The following is a 16445-nucleotide window of genomic DNA, read 5'->3' on the forward strand; positions in this document are numbered from 1 at the left end:
TCCTTGTGCACTGAAACCTCAGTGCTGCAAGGTCTCTTACTATTATATTTTGATTTAGGAATGTAGAGGAATGAGGTTAATGCATTTATGCAACATTCATGATGAAAATATTTTAAGACAACCTTCTCTGTGTAACTATCTTGACTCTTCCCAGCTCCTTCAGTTAGAGTCTGCACCAGCGTGAATGCAATTTCCATGCATTGTTTCAGTCTGGAAATGAAACAATTTTCATTAATGGAAACCTGGTTCTCAAGCAGAACAATTAGACCCACTTCAGGTTGAAAAAAGATAAAAGCATGCTAATTTGGATGGAGGACTCTTCTTTCAAGGCAGCCAATTGAGTCATCAGCCAGCCACCCACCTGACTGTCTAACAGGTAATTAGGAGATAGTCCTCTTTTTGTGTGGAGCGTGTGAGTAAACCTCCACACAGTGGTGTCACTGCCCATTGGGACTTCCAGGGGAAAGAGCTAGGCAGTGGCAAAAGAGTGAGGAGAGCACGTTTGTCAGACGGTACCCAATGAACTGACTTCTTTTTTTATTTAGCTTATTATTTTTGTCTTTTCAGCAACTACCTGAAGTTTTTGGCAGTAAAGCTGTCATGGCAGACTTGGGATGCAAAAAACCCAGCGATTGCACTGTCTCCAGGCTCCTCAGCATAGTGGAGAGTGAACTCCAGGCTGGAAGAGACAAAGGCGACCCCACGGAGAAACAGCTCCAGGTTGTCTTGGAGGATGCAATGCTATGGCAGAGATTCAGGGAAGTCACTAATGAGATGATCGTGACCAAGAATGGCAGGTGAGTGATCTGCTCAGCACTGCAGGCTCAGTGGAGGTGACAGGTAGGGGGGTTAAGCTCTACAATAATAAACTGTGCGTGCAGACTCGAGAGAACTGCAATGAGCACATCAGAGTTTATAGGGGACTGCAGCCTTGCAGTCTGCTAAAACCACTGTATAAACGAGATGGGCTGACCCTGCTTCTTTTTGGTCATTGCCAAACCATTCCTCCTATGAAGCATGCTGGAAAAATATACAGGCTAACTTGTGATTGCACAAAAAGGAAACTTTCACAAGGGAATATCTCTCAAAACCTTTGTAATGACTTCTTATGCTAATAATCATCAGTCTATATTAGCAAGTCCTCACCTGTAGGCTTCAAATTACTGCACAGAAGCAGATTGGTGTTGTTAGACCCAGCTGCAGTTCCCATCTCTCTGGCCTTGGGTATTAACAGCTTGTACAATCGGTCTATACCAGAGTGGATGCAATAAAACTGCCCTACATGCTCTGTATGTATGTGCAGTCTGAATTTCATGGTCCCACAGTTGTTGCTGGTGCCCTTAGAAACAAGTGTGGAATATTGCTTAATATACACTGTTTTAGAAGGACAAAACATTGTGGTATAAATGGATCACATGTCTTACTATTTGGGGAACACAGAAAGGCACAGGAAAAGGGTAAAAATTCTGGTGAGAAGGATGCTAATTCTGAATCAGGCACTCTCTTGAAGAAGGCTCTCCACAGAGGTTCTGCTCTGAACTCGGCTGACAGCAGAGTCCAGCCCATAACAGACAAGCAGCTACCAGAATAAGATTTGCACAGTGGTTCTAATGTGTTTATTCAATTTATCCTCACCAGCCTTTTGCTGCCCCCCACCCCAGCTGTTCCCTCAACATGCACAGGTTTTACGAGACCTCTCAGGAGATCCACATAGGAGAGAGGAATTAAGAGATGGAGAGAAAGATTTACTCATGTGGTGTAATTTTGCAGACTTTGATTTAGCAGAATTCATGGATGAAATTACTGTTGACTGTAGCTTGATGAGGAGCATAGGTGAAAGCAGTAAAAATGAAAAATCTTGTCTGTTGACTAAGCAAGGTGATTCTGCAGAGAGAAGTCACCTTCCCAAAGGACCAGCTCCTTTGTAAGAACACTGTTACCATTCTGATTCCTCCTAATAACCTATACTGATAGAAATCTGCATCTGAGATTTTTTTTACATTGTGAAGCTGCTTTTACTACATTTAAATTGCTTTGAAAACTGCTATTAAGATAACTTCTAAGTGGACTTTTATTTGGTGTACAGTAGCTTAAACTGTCTCCTTAACAGTGTGACTAAAAATGAGGTAAGATGGGTTTGTTTCTGTTTAATTAAATTGGTACAAAGAGTCACACGTTACCACCGGTATTTTTTCAGTTTCTTTCCTCTCAGCTAATGAAAATCATGACTTCACGATTATACTAGTTCTTTCTGAAATGTCAGGGTAAGTGTGTAGATAAAATATTTTTTAAATGTTGATAAGGGAATATTTTGTTATCTGAATATAGCTGGGTACTTTTTATTTCATTGTGTAAGCTGCCTGATTTTTTAATTTTAACTCATACACTTCTTATCAACCTGATTCTACTTCTCCTATAACAAGTGACATCTCTAGAAATGTCAGTAAGAGCAGCAATAGAATTCTTTATGATCAAACTACAGCAAAATTAAAAATTACAAAAGTATGTCACACTGCCATTTGCATAAATCCTTTTAACATAGTTACTGTAGCAGAGACTATGAAAAAGGATCTCTGCATTCCTGAAAGTATTTTTCATCAAAAAACACAGCATCACACTAAAACAAAGAAAATACAGACTGTGGCCTGCAGCAGAGAACTGTGAACCATGCTATTCAAAAGGAGACAAACTTGAGACAATTTCCTGTGATTTCTGAATTTTTCTCAGGTTCAAGATTCTTCAGAGATTGTCTCCAGAGAGATTATCAGTAGAAAAAAATATTGATCTTATTCTGCTGCTGCTAAATGAGTACAACTAAATCATTCTTGCTGAAGGGTAGATGAATGCTTTTGAAAACTCTGTTCTACAATGAAGGAGAAGAGTCAGCCTGAACTTTTGTGTGTGAAAACTAAAACAGTTGGTGTGGACAGACACATTGTCAGAAAAGCTCAGAAATTAAACAAAAAGCTGATACGGGAGTTTCCCAGAGAATGAAAATCTAATTGATTAGTGATCCTCAAGTGTCAAATTCTAGCATGCACAATTCTATCTGCTCTGAGTCACCTCTAATTGGTACTGAGGGTCCCAAAATGTCACAGTTAGATGAACCAACTTCAGTGTTAATATACAGATATGCCTCTGTGGCTGTATCAAACTTCATTATAATAATCACCTGCCCTAGCAACATGCCTAGAGGAAATAAATATATTCTGAACAGGATAGACATCATTAAAAATGAAACGTGCTATATCACAAAATACATCTCAATGGGTACAGCTGATACAGTGGGAAACCATCTCCTATTTTACTCAGACCTATTGTATTAAATTGACACTTCAATATCAAATGCAGTGTTATCTGACTGTTTCCTCTCTCAGTGTTTATACCATACTAGCTAGGCAGTATCCTGAGACTTTGTAATCCCTGTTATTGCCTGGAGACAGGCAGGTGCCACTGTTTCCCTCTGCGTATGAGGAGAATCCATAGGGGATCACGTAGCCATGAGTGGGGGAAAATAAGCCCTTTCAAGGTTTGAATGCTAAAGCAACTTTACTGGTTACTGCACATCCAAGTTTGATATCAAACAACTTCCCACTCAAGGTCTGTACTGTGGAGTAATTGCAGCAGATTTGCTCTAAATAAATTGAAGAGGCTGAAGTGCTCGGCTATTGTAGAAATGGAGGTCACGTGTGCACCTACCTGATCATTGTAATAAGCATTCTGACTGAAACAAATTTGGAGAAATCACAATTTGCCATGCTAAAAGACAGATTTTAACAGTGAAGCCACTGAATCAGCAGAACATGTTAGGTGGTAAGTTTTCCATTATTAGAGTCTGTACAATCAAAACATGCTGGTCCAAGCGAAGCAGGGAATTACTGGGAGTGAAACCAGTTAACACAGGGAAGTGCTCTAATCTTAGTGCTACAGGAGGTTAAAATGGATGGTGACAGTATTCTCTTCTGGATTGGTCTATAGGTCCTTTGGGGATAAACTTGAGCCTCTCAAATAAAAAGGCAGAGCAGCCTGCCTGCATTGTGGGCAGAGGAATTACCAATCTGAGTGTAACACAAACAGCTCTAAACAATCTAATGAAATTAAATTTTCATGTAGATTAATTTTCTCCTCTAATTCAATTTCAGCTGTGTATTTAAATGTGTTCCTTTGAACATTGACTGGGGGAGATCTAAGCATTGGAAGGAGCAATGCATCCATACTTTTTATTACATCCCAGTTTGGTAGCTGGTACATTCTTGTCAGAAAGACATGTGTAGTGTATAAATCCTTGACTAAGCTTCTATTTAACTAGAAAGGTTGTGGTTCACAGTACCTTGAAGACCAGTGAGGAGTGCTGTTCCTCAGGGGTCAGTACTGGGACTAAAGTTTTTCATTACCTTTGTTGGTGACAGGAGAACACCGTTAGCAAGCTTGCCAGCAATGCCCAGCCATGTGCTCTGGTTGACATGTGCAGGGAAGGGATGTCATCCAGAGGGATCTGGACAGGCTTGAGAGTGGGGCCTGTGTAAACTTCATAAAGTGAACTTTGTGGTTTTGCATTAAAATGCAGGCTGGGTGGAGAATACGTTCAGAGTAGCCCTGTGGCCGAGGACTCAGGAGTGTTGATGGACAAGAAGTACAACACTACCCAGCAATGTGCACTGACAGCCCAGAAAGCCAAATGCATCCTGGGCTGCATCTAAAGCAGCATGGCCAGCAGGGCGAGGGAGGGGATTCTCACCCTCTGCTCCACACTCATGAGACCTCACCTAGAGTGCTGCATCCAGCTCCGGGGTCTCCAGTACAGAAAGGACATGGACCTGTTGGAGCAAGTCTGGAGGAGAGAAACTCTCCTATAAGGAAAAACTTAAGTAGCTGGGGTTGTTCAGGCTGGAGAGGAGAGAGACCTTATAGCAGCCTCCCAGTACCTAAAGGGGGCTACAAGAGAGCTGGAGAGGGACTTTTTATAAGGACATGGAGTGATACAAGGGTGGTGAGGCACTGGAAAAGGCTGCCCCAAGAAGCTGTGGATGCCTCATCCCAGGAGGTGGTTCAAGGCCAGATTGAGTGAGACTCAGAGCAACCTGGTCTAGTGGAAAGTGTTGGGGACACCAATAAAGGGACTGGGACAAGATGATCTTTAGGGTCTCTTCCAACCCAAACCATTCCATGATATCTTCTTCAATACTGCACTGACGTGGTATCAGCAAGTATTAATATTAGATGAATTATTTTCATTTTTCATTTAATATGAAGGTGCTGAATGTATGCAGCAAAAACTATATCAAGGTATCCAGAAAGGTGAGTGGGATGTCATGATTGTTAGCAATTTGCATTTGTGTGTCACTAGACAATATGATTGCAGGGGCAGAGACTTCCAGTGTCCTTTGAGACAGCCTGGAGTTTCAGATCCCTTCCTCTCTATTTTGGATGTCTTGTATGGCTACCTAAGCCTTGAGAGATACCTTACCTTAGCCCCATAGCTAAGGACCTCAGGCAATTCCTCTGGTTGCTTGGTATACTCTCTCTGTACACAAAGAGAAAAGGACTTCAGAGATTCATTTGCTTTCATTGGAATTTATGGTCCATAAAAATGTGGCATGCAGAAACGGCAGTTGCCAGGAGAGGTCAGTCTGGAGAAGTCTGGGGCAGGGAGGCCCGTTACTCATGGAAGAGGATTGTAGGAGGTGATATGTAATAGCAATTTCATGTATTTCTTGACAAGCTAAGAAGCTTAATGAATAGGATACCTTTGCTGGGAGATGCACGTTCTGATGTCCACACATTATTCCCAGTTCCTCCAAGTGTTGGAGCCCTACTAGCTCTATTGCTGCAGACTTTCAGGTGCCAATTCAGAGCTGTGTGGCATAGATCACAAGCACTGAGACAGAAAACCACTGAAAGTCAAGCTGTGAACTCCTGCAAATCTCCTTTAAAAAGAAAAAAATAATAATAAAAGGGGATTGAGAAAAGGTGGCATTGGACCTTTGGGCCCAAAAGGAGCATTTTCCCAAAACTAAACAAAGGCAGGATTTCAGTTTTAAGCACACAAGATAATGGAAGGCTGGGTAGAAGTTTAGAGCTTGCGTGTAAGATGAAACTAAAACCAATAGGACATGGTCAAGCTGCTGAGGTCAGGGAATATGGAAGTATGGGAACAAATTACTGGAGAAACTGCCAAGTGCAAGGTCTGATGGCAAAGGTGGATTGAAGGAAGGGAGAATGGTTTTTTATACTGAGCTAGTCAGTGAGCATCTGGAAACAAACATACTGAGGAAAGTCTTTCAAGAGCAGTTTCCAGTGGTGTCACCCTTTCGTGTTTCCCTGGCCAGGCGGATGTTCCCTGTTTTGAAGATCAGCGTGTCAGGCTTGGATCCAAATGCCATGTATTCCTTCCTGCTGGACTTTGCTCCGACTGATGGCCACCGCTGGAAGTACATCAATGGAGAATGGGTGCCAGCTGGGAAACCAGAGCCACCAAACCACAGCTGTGTTTACATCCACCCAGACTCTCCCAACTTTGGGGCCCATTGGATGAAAGCTGCCATTTCCTTCAGCAAAGTCAAACTTACCAACAAGCTCAATGGGAGTGGGCAGGTATGGCCTGATGTTTCCACACCACCTCTTGGCTTCAATTGCAAGCACCTACCAATCAAGAAATATCAAGAGTGCATTTATGTAATTATAGAAGCCCTTACAGGCCTCTTCACCCACAGATGCCAATTATTCTCTGCAGGCCAAATGTAAACAGGGATAAACAGGCCTTAATTTGCACTTTCAGATTCTAATGGACTTCTTGATGTTAAGAGAGACAGAGTACTGCGCTTTACTTAATCGTCAGGGGTCTTTTCAGAGTTGGTCTTGTGTGCTGGGGATTTTTACATAGGACTTCAGAGAAAGGGGGGAAAAATGGCCACGGGTATTAGGTTTTTGTTGTTCTCCCCAGTGTTGTTTGGTGTAAGTGGAATGTTGGCAGGAGTCAGATGGCAGAATAAAAGGCTGCTCCTAAATGAAATAATTACTGTGTCTGCTTCTGCATCATGATAATTATCAATATTCTATTGAATCAGCTTTGGCCTTTGGAAAGAAACCACATGTACCAGAAATAAGTGACTTTCTCTTTGAACCGCTTAAAAATGCAAACAGGAAAATTAGTTTTGTTTCATATTTTATTTTTGATGATGCATCTAAAGGCAAAATGTTGCACAAGACCTTTTATTCGCTTGTTTATTTGGTACAAAACTCCTACGTTGAATGATATTTTTTAGCCCAGAATCAACTTCTTTAATGTAAATGTTGTATGTTCTCAATCTGTTATTTCCATTAGGTTTATGAGGTACCTCTGTAAGCTTAGTGCTCTAATGAAGCAGGAAATTATCTCAGGTTTTACTGGCTGGAGAACAGGAAGATAATCTGACTTTTCCTTAGTCACATATGGAACCAGCAAGAATTATTGTAGAGCATAGAACAAGATCTGAATTTGCAAATGTGTGTTGTGTGTCCAGAATCTCATAAAAGTCAAAAGCCTCAACAAAATATGCATGGGGGGAAAAATGCTACAGAAAACTTGGAGGGTCAAAGTGTCCCTGGGGCAAAAAAACAGGTGAACACTCTGTATATTTGTAAAGGAGAGAGCAAAATAGTAGAAAGCAGGAGAGGAAAAGCCATATGAGAAACAGAACCCAAACAAATGTTACTAAACAATAAATGACTGAAGCTTCCTTTGCTTTCTTTTGAAATCATGACCACAGTGTTAAAGTAAAGCATGTCCCCACTCTGTGCTTCAGCTGCCCCTTCTCTGATGGTATTAGAAAGTAATTGATGACTATCAGTGCTTTATGCTAATAGCTGTGTTCTTTCTTTTGTATATATGTGTATATATATATATATATATATATATATATATATATATATATATATATATATATATATGCATGTATGTAGGTATGTATGTATACATCACTTTGCAAAGTAGAAATTTTAAAAAAATATTTTTCTTGCACTAGAGCCAATTGAAGGACCTAACAGACTTCCTGGAATCAATGCTATTCAAACTTTTTAGTGCCAGGTTAGACAATCTGCCTCTGGCCCAGAGAGGGGACTGGGTGACTGCCTTAGCTTCCTCCTGGCACCTTTTCTGTGATGGTGATTCTGGTCTTCCAGACAGCAGAAGCAGGATAGCGAGTGCCCCTGAGCTGTTGCAGCAGCCTCTAGTGCAGTGGGAGCCCAGTGGTTAGAGGGCCACAGCTGCTAACAAAAATACTCACTGCTGCTGCTGCATCCAAAGCCTTTAATCCAGTCCAGTGAAGTCTCATTCTGTTCAGCCTGTAGTTATTGCAGGAGAGGAAGGCACCTGCCCTCCTGCTTCAGGAATTACTGGCTTGGGAGGTTCAGCAGCGACATCTGCTCTGTCACAGAGCCAGAGGTAGGCTGTGAGGTACTAGAGTGGCACTGGGGGCTGTCTCTCTGTTTTGTTTCCTGCAGATAATGTTGAACTCCCTGCACAAATATGAGCCCCAGGTGCACATAGTTCGTGTAGGAGGCCCCCACCGGATGGTGATGAACTGCTCCTTTCCTGAGACACAGTTCATAGCGGTGACTGCCTATCAGAATGAAGAGGTAGGCGGTGCCACTGTGCTCTGGTCACCACTGATGAGATCTGTTAGGAGCTAATTAACTACAAGACCAGCATGCCTTTTTCTTATTTCCCCACCAGTCCCATGCAACGTAATACTCCATCCACTCCAATATTCAGTCTTTTCTCTGCAGCAGAACATTGACTAATCTAGTGTCTGGCTTCAGTAATAAGCCAGGTTTAGCTTAATATCCTGCCACAGCTATTCCAGACTGGTCCATCTGCCCCAGCATCTCAATCATTTACTGGAAATAAAAGCCAAACAGCCATACAGTCAAGCCCAATATCTTTCTCCAGCAATAATTGATAGTCATAATGATAACCCTGTCTCTCCATGTTCCCTATAATACATACAATACTTCATGGGAAAATTTCTGCCCTTGATGGATGCTTTGGACTGAAAGAATTGCTAACTCCTGTGCCATATCCCTTAGCCAATGTTGCTGCAGATTTTATTTGTACTTGATAGGAATTCAGTGCTTAAACCCTCTTGAAAGGGTCCACCATTCCACCACATTTACCAGACAAGCTCATGCCAGGCTGCCCCAGCTGGTGTTTTGCCTGTGGCACTGATCAGTTCACAGCAAAGCTGTCTCCTATCCAGCCCTGGGAAACATCAAGTGTGGGGATGTGTATTAGTCTAACCCAGGCAGTTCCCCTCAGATTACTCTGGAGGATGTTTTGTCAAGTTTTATTTCAAATTGCCTTCACTAACATGCCTTGTTTTCTATAAACTCAAGATAACAGCTCTCAAAATCAAGTATAATCCCTTTGCCAAAGCCTTCCTGGATGCAAAGGAAAGGTGAGTTCATCTTTTGTTTTTTTGATCCAGTAACCTTTTGCTGCTGATATGGTTAAAACTGTGATATCACCATATAAAAGATAAATTACATAACTGAATCTCATTTCTGCTAAATCCAAGAGTCACTCCAATGATATTATTGGAGAGACTATATAATTATTACAATAGGTGCTGAAATGGATGAACGTGCTCTTGGGGATCCTGGCACTTATATCCATCTACACAGAAAGCCTGAAATGAGATGGTGTGAGCTTCCCCAGTAGTGTTATACCCACATATGTCCACTACAGTGTACTTGCACTCCAGTGAATCCTGTAATTTGATAGGTCAGGGAGAAAAAATGCTAACTCCAAGTGTCAAAAAGCATAGTTGAAGTGAAATTACAGTGTAACTGTAATGTAACTACACTGCTATTAAAAAGTCTGTGTGATAATTTATGATGGGTTTATTAAAGGCAAGATGTCAGAGATGCTTCCATCAGAAATTAATTCTAGTTGATCTTGCAAAATTTTCCTTGCATCACCATGTTAATGTGCAGAGGCATCCAAATGATGCATTCCAGCCCATAATTTATAATTAATTTTTTTGGCCCTGCTTTATCTTCTGACATGTGAAGTGTCTCATGTGCCTGCAAGAGAATCTGTATTTCCTTTCATTCCTCTCACCACTCAAGAAATTGCTGGGTCTCAGTGTCAGGGTTTCCAGCTGGGGAAGGGGGAATGCTGCCTTCAGCTTGCCTGTGAGCAGGAATGGTGCTCATGGGCAGATTTAGAATTCCATGTTCAGCTCCCAAATATGGCAAAAAATTAGGAACATTTTTGTTTATATCATCAAACAAAAGCTCCAGCTTCCTTTATATCAGAATGTAGGAAGGTCTACTGCTGCCTAGCAAAGTCAAAGAAGAGGGATTTCCCTCCTTTTTTACTCACTTCTCCAATTTTTAATGGATAGTTCTGGTTATAACTTTTGTAATTTTTCAATGAGAACACTAACTACTAAGTATTTTGCTTTTCAGAAACCATTCTAAGGATCCTCCAGAGACAGTCTCTGAAGGTCAACATATAACATATTCTCACTGTAAGGTTTTTATTTATGTCAACTGCAAGTTTTGTGAGATATAACGGGTGCTGGGAACTTGGGCCTTGCTTAACTGGTTCATGCTGATCACTTACTGAGTCCTGAATTATGTTCATAGAGAGGGACCCTTTAAAAAAATAAGAAGATTGACGAGAACTCATAGTAGGAAATAATGTGAGAGGCCCTGCAGAGGCATCATTTTCCATAAAATCCAGTTTTTCAATATTAAAAGGAATCCAGAATTGAGATGATATATGACATTTTTAGGATTTTTTACCCCTTTGTAGTAGGAAAAAATGTGAGAGGTCCTGCAGAAAGATAATTTTCCATAAAATCCAGTTTTTCAATATTAAAAGGAATCCAGAATTGAGATGATATATGACATTTTTAGGATTTTTTACACCTTTGTAGTAGGAAAAAATGTGAGAGGTCCTGCAGAAAGATAATTTTCCATAAAATCCAGTTTTTCAATATTAAAAGGAATCTAGAATTGAGATGATATATGACATTTTTAGGATTTTTTTACCCCTTTGTTTTTGTATTTGTGAATGTTTTTATCATCTATAAATTTATCTTTCATGGGTTAACAGGTAAAAAATGAGGGGAAGCAGAAGTTGAATTTGCGTTACTGATAGTTTTTCTTCCATTTGTTCTTTAATGTTTGTAACATTTTCTGGTTGCTTTCAGGACTTGTTTTCAGTGTTGGGAGTTGGGAGGGGAGTAGAGAGTTGCTATTTTTTTGTCAGTTGTTTCACAAACCAGTATCTTAGCATCTGCTTGGTATTTCTGAGGCACAGCTGATTCTGCAAGAAGTATGGTTATTTCTTAGTTGTACTGTAGCACTTTAACACAGCAATAATAATAGTCTTGTTCTCTCTTTTCTCTCGAAGTGGGCGGCTGGTTGATTTCCAACCCAGATCCAATGTGTGCCTCAGGAAGCTCTAACTACCAGTACAGTGGAGCTTTGCCTCTGCCCGCTCCACAGGCTCCCCACAGCTGCGAGAGATACTCAGCTCTGCGAGGCCATCGGGCTGCTCCATACCCACCCTCCTACATGCAGAGGAATCACTCCACTTCAGGTATTCCTGTAGCACTGCTTTGCTGCCTCTGCCTGCTTGCCCCTTGCTTTAGGTTAGGACAAGCCTTGGAGCAAGGCTGAGCTCAGGCTAGGAAAGGGTGTGGCGAATCTCTGGGACAACCTGCACAGAACCCTTCAGGCACCCAGGGTGACTGAGGCAGCAAAACAAGAGGAACCAGGAACTGGGTGCACTCTTAGTGATAAACCAGAGTGTATGGCGTTGCTTTCACTACAACTTCCAGTAATACAAAAAGAGCATTGCAGGTCTTCTTTCGATGTCCTGCCATGACACAGTTGAGTTCTCAAGTCAAAGCAGCTAGGAGCTGAATTGAGGAGAAGGCATTTTGGTATTGTTAGAACATCATTTGAGTCCCTTTCCCTTTCTAGATCTGGTTGCAAATCCAGAAATTGATTGTATTTCAATCAGAAGAAGTGGGTTGGAAAGCAGAGTAGGGATAAAGTAATCTGCTTGCTAATTATAATTTAGCAAGAATTCCTGTTTAATGGAAGTATTTATCATGAAGGTTTTGGCTTGAAAAGGATCCTAAAGATCATCCTGTTCCAACCTCCCTCCCTTCCACTAGACCAGGTGTCATGGTTTGAGCCTGGTGTAATGTCAGTGCCCCCATGAAAATACCTCTTCCCTGGTATCTACTGTGAGATGTGATCAGAGACAGAGCAGAACAGGCTCCAGCTTAAGAATGAAAGGAAAAAAAACTTTATTAACCTAAGACTATAAGAGAAACACACAGAACACAGGAGGAAAACCTTCCAAATTTCCTCCTCGTCCCCCCACCAAATTTCCAATTCTATTACCACCCCTTAGATCACCCACTCTCAGTCCATCACCACCCTTCAGATAATCAATTCTCAATTCCTCAAGAAGGGAGGAGTCTCTCTTGCACTACAGACTTCTCCAGGAAACAGTCAAAACTTCTTGTGTTTCCCTGTCACGTGTGGCACCGCCCAGAGAACATTTGCCATCGTGACTTCTTCCTTCCATGTCCAGTGCTCTCACCACTGCACATGGATCAGAGCTGCTTCTAGGGTTTTTCCCTTTAAGGATGCTTTGTCTAGTTCTAAAAAAGAGCACAGTCCCTCTCCTTTTGGGACACCTGTCCCCCCCAAATTTCACCCCCTGGGGCCGAGGGGTCTCCTGAACAGAGATCATCTTCTTCTTCTTCTCTGAAGACGGAGGGCACCACCACCACCCTCCTCACCCGTTGTCTCTGTTCACACACCACACTCTCCTGGCTCTGAGCCATTGCCTCCCCCTAGATGCAGTTTCTGTGTCACAGGAACACAAGGGCTATCCAAGAAAAGTCCAGTCAAAGGCCACTCCATCATCTCCTCCCACCTAGGATTCTTCTCAGCTTATCTCAATGTCTTTCACTTGAGCGTTTCCTGCTATCCCAAACTCTATCTCATCAACTCGAGGAGGAATCAGCATTTACAAGGTTTCCATCATCCACAAGAAGGGTTAAAAGCCCCAGGCTCTGCCTGTCCATGAACTCCCACGGCTGGCTGCCACGCGGCCATACTATCACAGGCACAAGTTCTCTCCCTCTGGGGTGGGGGAGGTGAGGGGGGGGGTGGCTGCCTGAAGCTTCGCTGTGCTCCACCACCCTTCCATCTTGCAGGGGCCTCTTCCCTTCTGTCCCACGCCTGGCCTACCTCCATCCAGCCCCATGGCCTCCACTACCCCCGCCCAGCTTGGAGCCGGGCAGGGGAAGGTCTGTTCTCTTTCACGAACTGGAGCCCAAGAGAGCTTCCCCCGGGCGTTCACAGCTTTTAACCCCCTGTGTTCTCAGAGGCGTATCCATCCCCTCAGTGGACAAACCAGGTGCCAATATTAAATCTGAACACCTATTGGTTTGACCATACCATCCCAAAAAAACTCATTTCCTCTCAAACCATGACACCAGGTTACCCAAAGCTCCATTCAACCTGGCCTTGAAAATTTTCAGGAATGGGGCAATATTTATAAAATTTTATTAAGTATTTTAGCTCAAATTATAAGGAAATCTGTATCAAAACATTGCCTGATATGTGTCAATTATGAAAAACTATTAGTCAGACTTGCAGAAATGCATATCCTATGTCTGTCATGCTGTACCTTCTCATGTATCACACCTGGGATTGCAATGGCACCTTGCTACTCTCTAAGCAAACACAGGAATTCTGCCTTTTTACCTGTGGTTGGGACTTTTGTGGTTGGGAATTTTGCCTATTACCTGTGGTTGGGCACTTCATGATCAGATTGCTGCCTTAAGCCTGTCCATATTTTGCTGTCTTAAGACATTGTCTGCAGTGTCACTGAGGATCTGTTTGTTGCTTTTTTTCCCTCCCCAAAGTTAACTTATTGGACAGCTCCAGCAATAATCTTCAGATATTCTCAGGACACGACAGCTGGACTTTGCCATCCTCTCCACACACTAATTTGCTCTCAGTGCCGCACACAAAGGGAGGTGCCAGCCCTGGACCCAGGTAAGGTTACAGGAAAACTTCTGGTAGGAGGAGCACTGAGGCTGGTAGGACTGTCCTGGTGATTTGCCATTTGTTCCAAACTTTAATCAGTGTCCAGGATTTGAAATGTGTCCTAAGTGCCCAATTCAAGATTCCTGGGCAAATATTTCAGACAAGCTAATAAAAGATTCTATGGGAGCTTCATTTTTCCCCAGCATTGCTGAAAAATAGGATCTTGGAGCATCTACAATTTTAAATCAAATTATTTTTCTTCCTATATTTCTCGCTATTATCCTGCATGAAATGAGGATCCTATTCTAGGAGTAAATGGAATTTAGACCTAGAGAATCAATTAATTATCAAATATTTTTCTTTATTTTCCCCCAAAAATGCAATAATTTCTTCTCTAATTTCTTCTCTAACTTAGGTGTCAGGAAAATCAGCTGCAATTTCAAATGCACTGTTATCTGATTGAGTAGGTTTTCTTCTCAGTGTTTATACCCCAGTAGCTAGGTGTTCTGAGACTTTGTGACCTCCCTCTCTAGAAACTCTTCTGACTCAGCTCCTAAGATGGGAAGAAGAGAAGTCACAGAGGCACATAAAAAAATTCTTACATTTTGAAATCTCACATATACTTGTACATTTCTCTCCATGCCTCCCTCCAGGGTCACCAGGCGATGGCTACTGGTGATTTTTCACAAAGATCTTCAAGGCTGATCGAGTTTGGTAACCTGATTTGAATAGCTGCCTTTGAACAGATAGTGAAATTGACTTTACTGTGGCAAGTCTTATGCAGGCTAAATGCTTTGAAATGCTCACTCAATCTGTGCTGCTTTTTTTTCCAGCCACTACCCTTGCCTGTGGACAGTGAGCAACAGTGCTGTAAATGCTGCCAACCCAGGAAGCGAGGTGAACAGCAACCCTCCAAGTGTGTTTTTAAGGGGTAATGTCTCCTTACCTGCTACATCGTCAGTGCAAATCCCTCTGCAGAGTATGGTGTCTGGCAGCATGGAAGCACAAGGGGAAGGCACTCTCACCAGACTGACTGACTCTGCATGGACATCCTCACACTCCTTTTAATGGACAGGCAGCTCCTGAGGGCAGCTCAGCCAATCAAGACTGGCGCAAATGACAAACGATCCCTGAGGATTGTAGTGCAGAGATGTATGCAGGCAAAGGACTTCATCACTTCCCATAATGTACCTTTTGTGTGTTAGCTAAGCCAAAATGCAAAGGTAGGAAATATTATAGGAACCAGGTTGTTACTGCAACTTTTATGCATCATTCAGGATAATGTCCAGAAAGAATCTTTTTAGTTAGCTTTGCTTCTATATCACATTAAAAATGGTCAGAGACATGGGACTGAGTGAAGCAGACATGGCAGCTGGATACCCACATGTCATTTTAGAAGTTCCTTCTGTAACTAACAGCCAAGTCCAGGGAAAATTGTGAGTAAGTCTGCAACTGGTCATCTGAAGGGACAGCACTGTTTTAAAGGCTTTCTGAATCTCTTACATAGAGGTTTTCACAATACCTGAAATTAAACCCCTTGGGGCATGAAATTAATCCGACATCCTAATGCCACCTGCATACAGCATTCTCATCCCCTTCCCTTCTCCAGCTGTTGTTTGCTGTATGTGTGCTGTGGGGACAGTGGGCACACTCAAACTGCTGAAGTGGCCGCATTGTAGCATCAGGGTGAAGGACAGCTAGTTTAGCATTTAGAGTCTGAAGTTACAGTCTTGGAAATGGAAAGCTCCAGTGTTTCCAATATGTGTTTTTGAAAGGGTGGAGGGAAAAGAATTATAGAAAAAATGTTCAGCTTGCATTTCCACTTTGTTTCAGCTATACAGTACAAATAAACTATGAATACATGGTGTAGTATCTCCTCAGTGCCTTTCCAAGGTGTGAACACACACACAGCCTTTCTCACCTAACAACCTCTGAACTATTTAAAGCAGCTCTGCCATAAGTAAGTTGACAGAACAGGAATTTTTTATTCCATGTCTAGTTACGGGGTGTAAACTCCTGGGCATGGTATTTCATGTCTTCACACCTGTTTCCCTTGTCACTTTGTCTGCTTCAGCTTCCTTTTTCAGGCTACTGCTTTTCCCATCTTGCATGAGTGTACAACATTTAGCACAGTGGAGTCCTGACCTGTCTGGGATTTCTAACACTACTATGATGCAAATAACAAGGGTCATACCCCAGTGTTCCCTGTCCTTTCATGTATGTCCTGAGGCAAGCCCTATCAAATTCTCAGAGAAGAGTTTTGCTGTTTGGTCTCTGTAAAGAAAAACTAAAGAAATCTGCAAATTAACCCATGTAGATATGTTCCTGTATAATGAAATGCCCAGCAGCAATTCTGGTCAGTTTAGAGTCATGTGCAT

General features: G+C 42.2%; 1 protein-coding gene across 1 annotated transcript; it reads left to right on the plus strand.

The window, feature by feature from the left end:
- Positions 1-281: 281 nt before the first annotated feature.
- TBX19 (T-box transcription factor 19) lies at positions 282-15901 on the plus strand. Its single transcript, XM_009085496.4, has 9 exons — positions 282-376; positions 568-797; positions 6330-6594; positions 8482-8616; positions 9373-9434; positions 10450-10511; positions 11402-11590; positions 13944-14076; positions 14901-15901. Exons 2-9 carry the CDS (start codon positions 601-603, stop codon positions 15133-15135), a joined length of 1278 nt encoding a protein of 425 aa, XP_009083744.1. The 5' UTR covers positions 282-376; positions 568-600; the 3' UTR covers positions 15136-15901.
- Positions 15902-16445: the final 544 nt, after the last annotated feature.

The sequence above is a fragment of the Serinus canaria genome, chromosome 1 (genome assembly GCF_022539315.1).
Source record: "Serinus canaria isolate serCan28SL12 chromosome 1, serCan2020, whole genome shotgun sequence".
Classification (NCBI taxonomy): Eukaryota; Metazoa; Chordata; class Aves; order Passeriformes; family Fringillidae; genus Serinus; species Serinus canaria.

Bases quoted from the DNA above. Each gene is read 5' to 3' on its own strand.
- TBX19 (XM_009085496.4), top strand. From the start codon at position 601: ATGGCAGACTTGGGATGCAAAAAACCCAGCGATTGCACTGTCTCCAGG. The intron at 798-6,329 runs GTGAGTGATCTG...TTCCCTGGCCAG, and splicing joins ATCGTGACCAAGAATGGCAG to GCGGATGTTCCCTGTTTTGA. The intron at 8,617-9,372 runs GTAGGCGGTGCC...TATAAACTCAAG, and splicing joins CTGCCTATCAGAATGAAGAG to ATAACAGCTCTCAAAATCAA.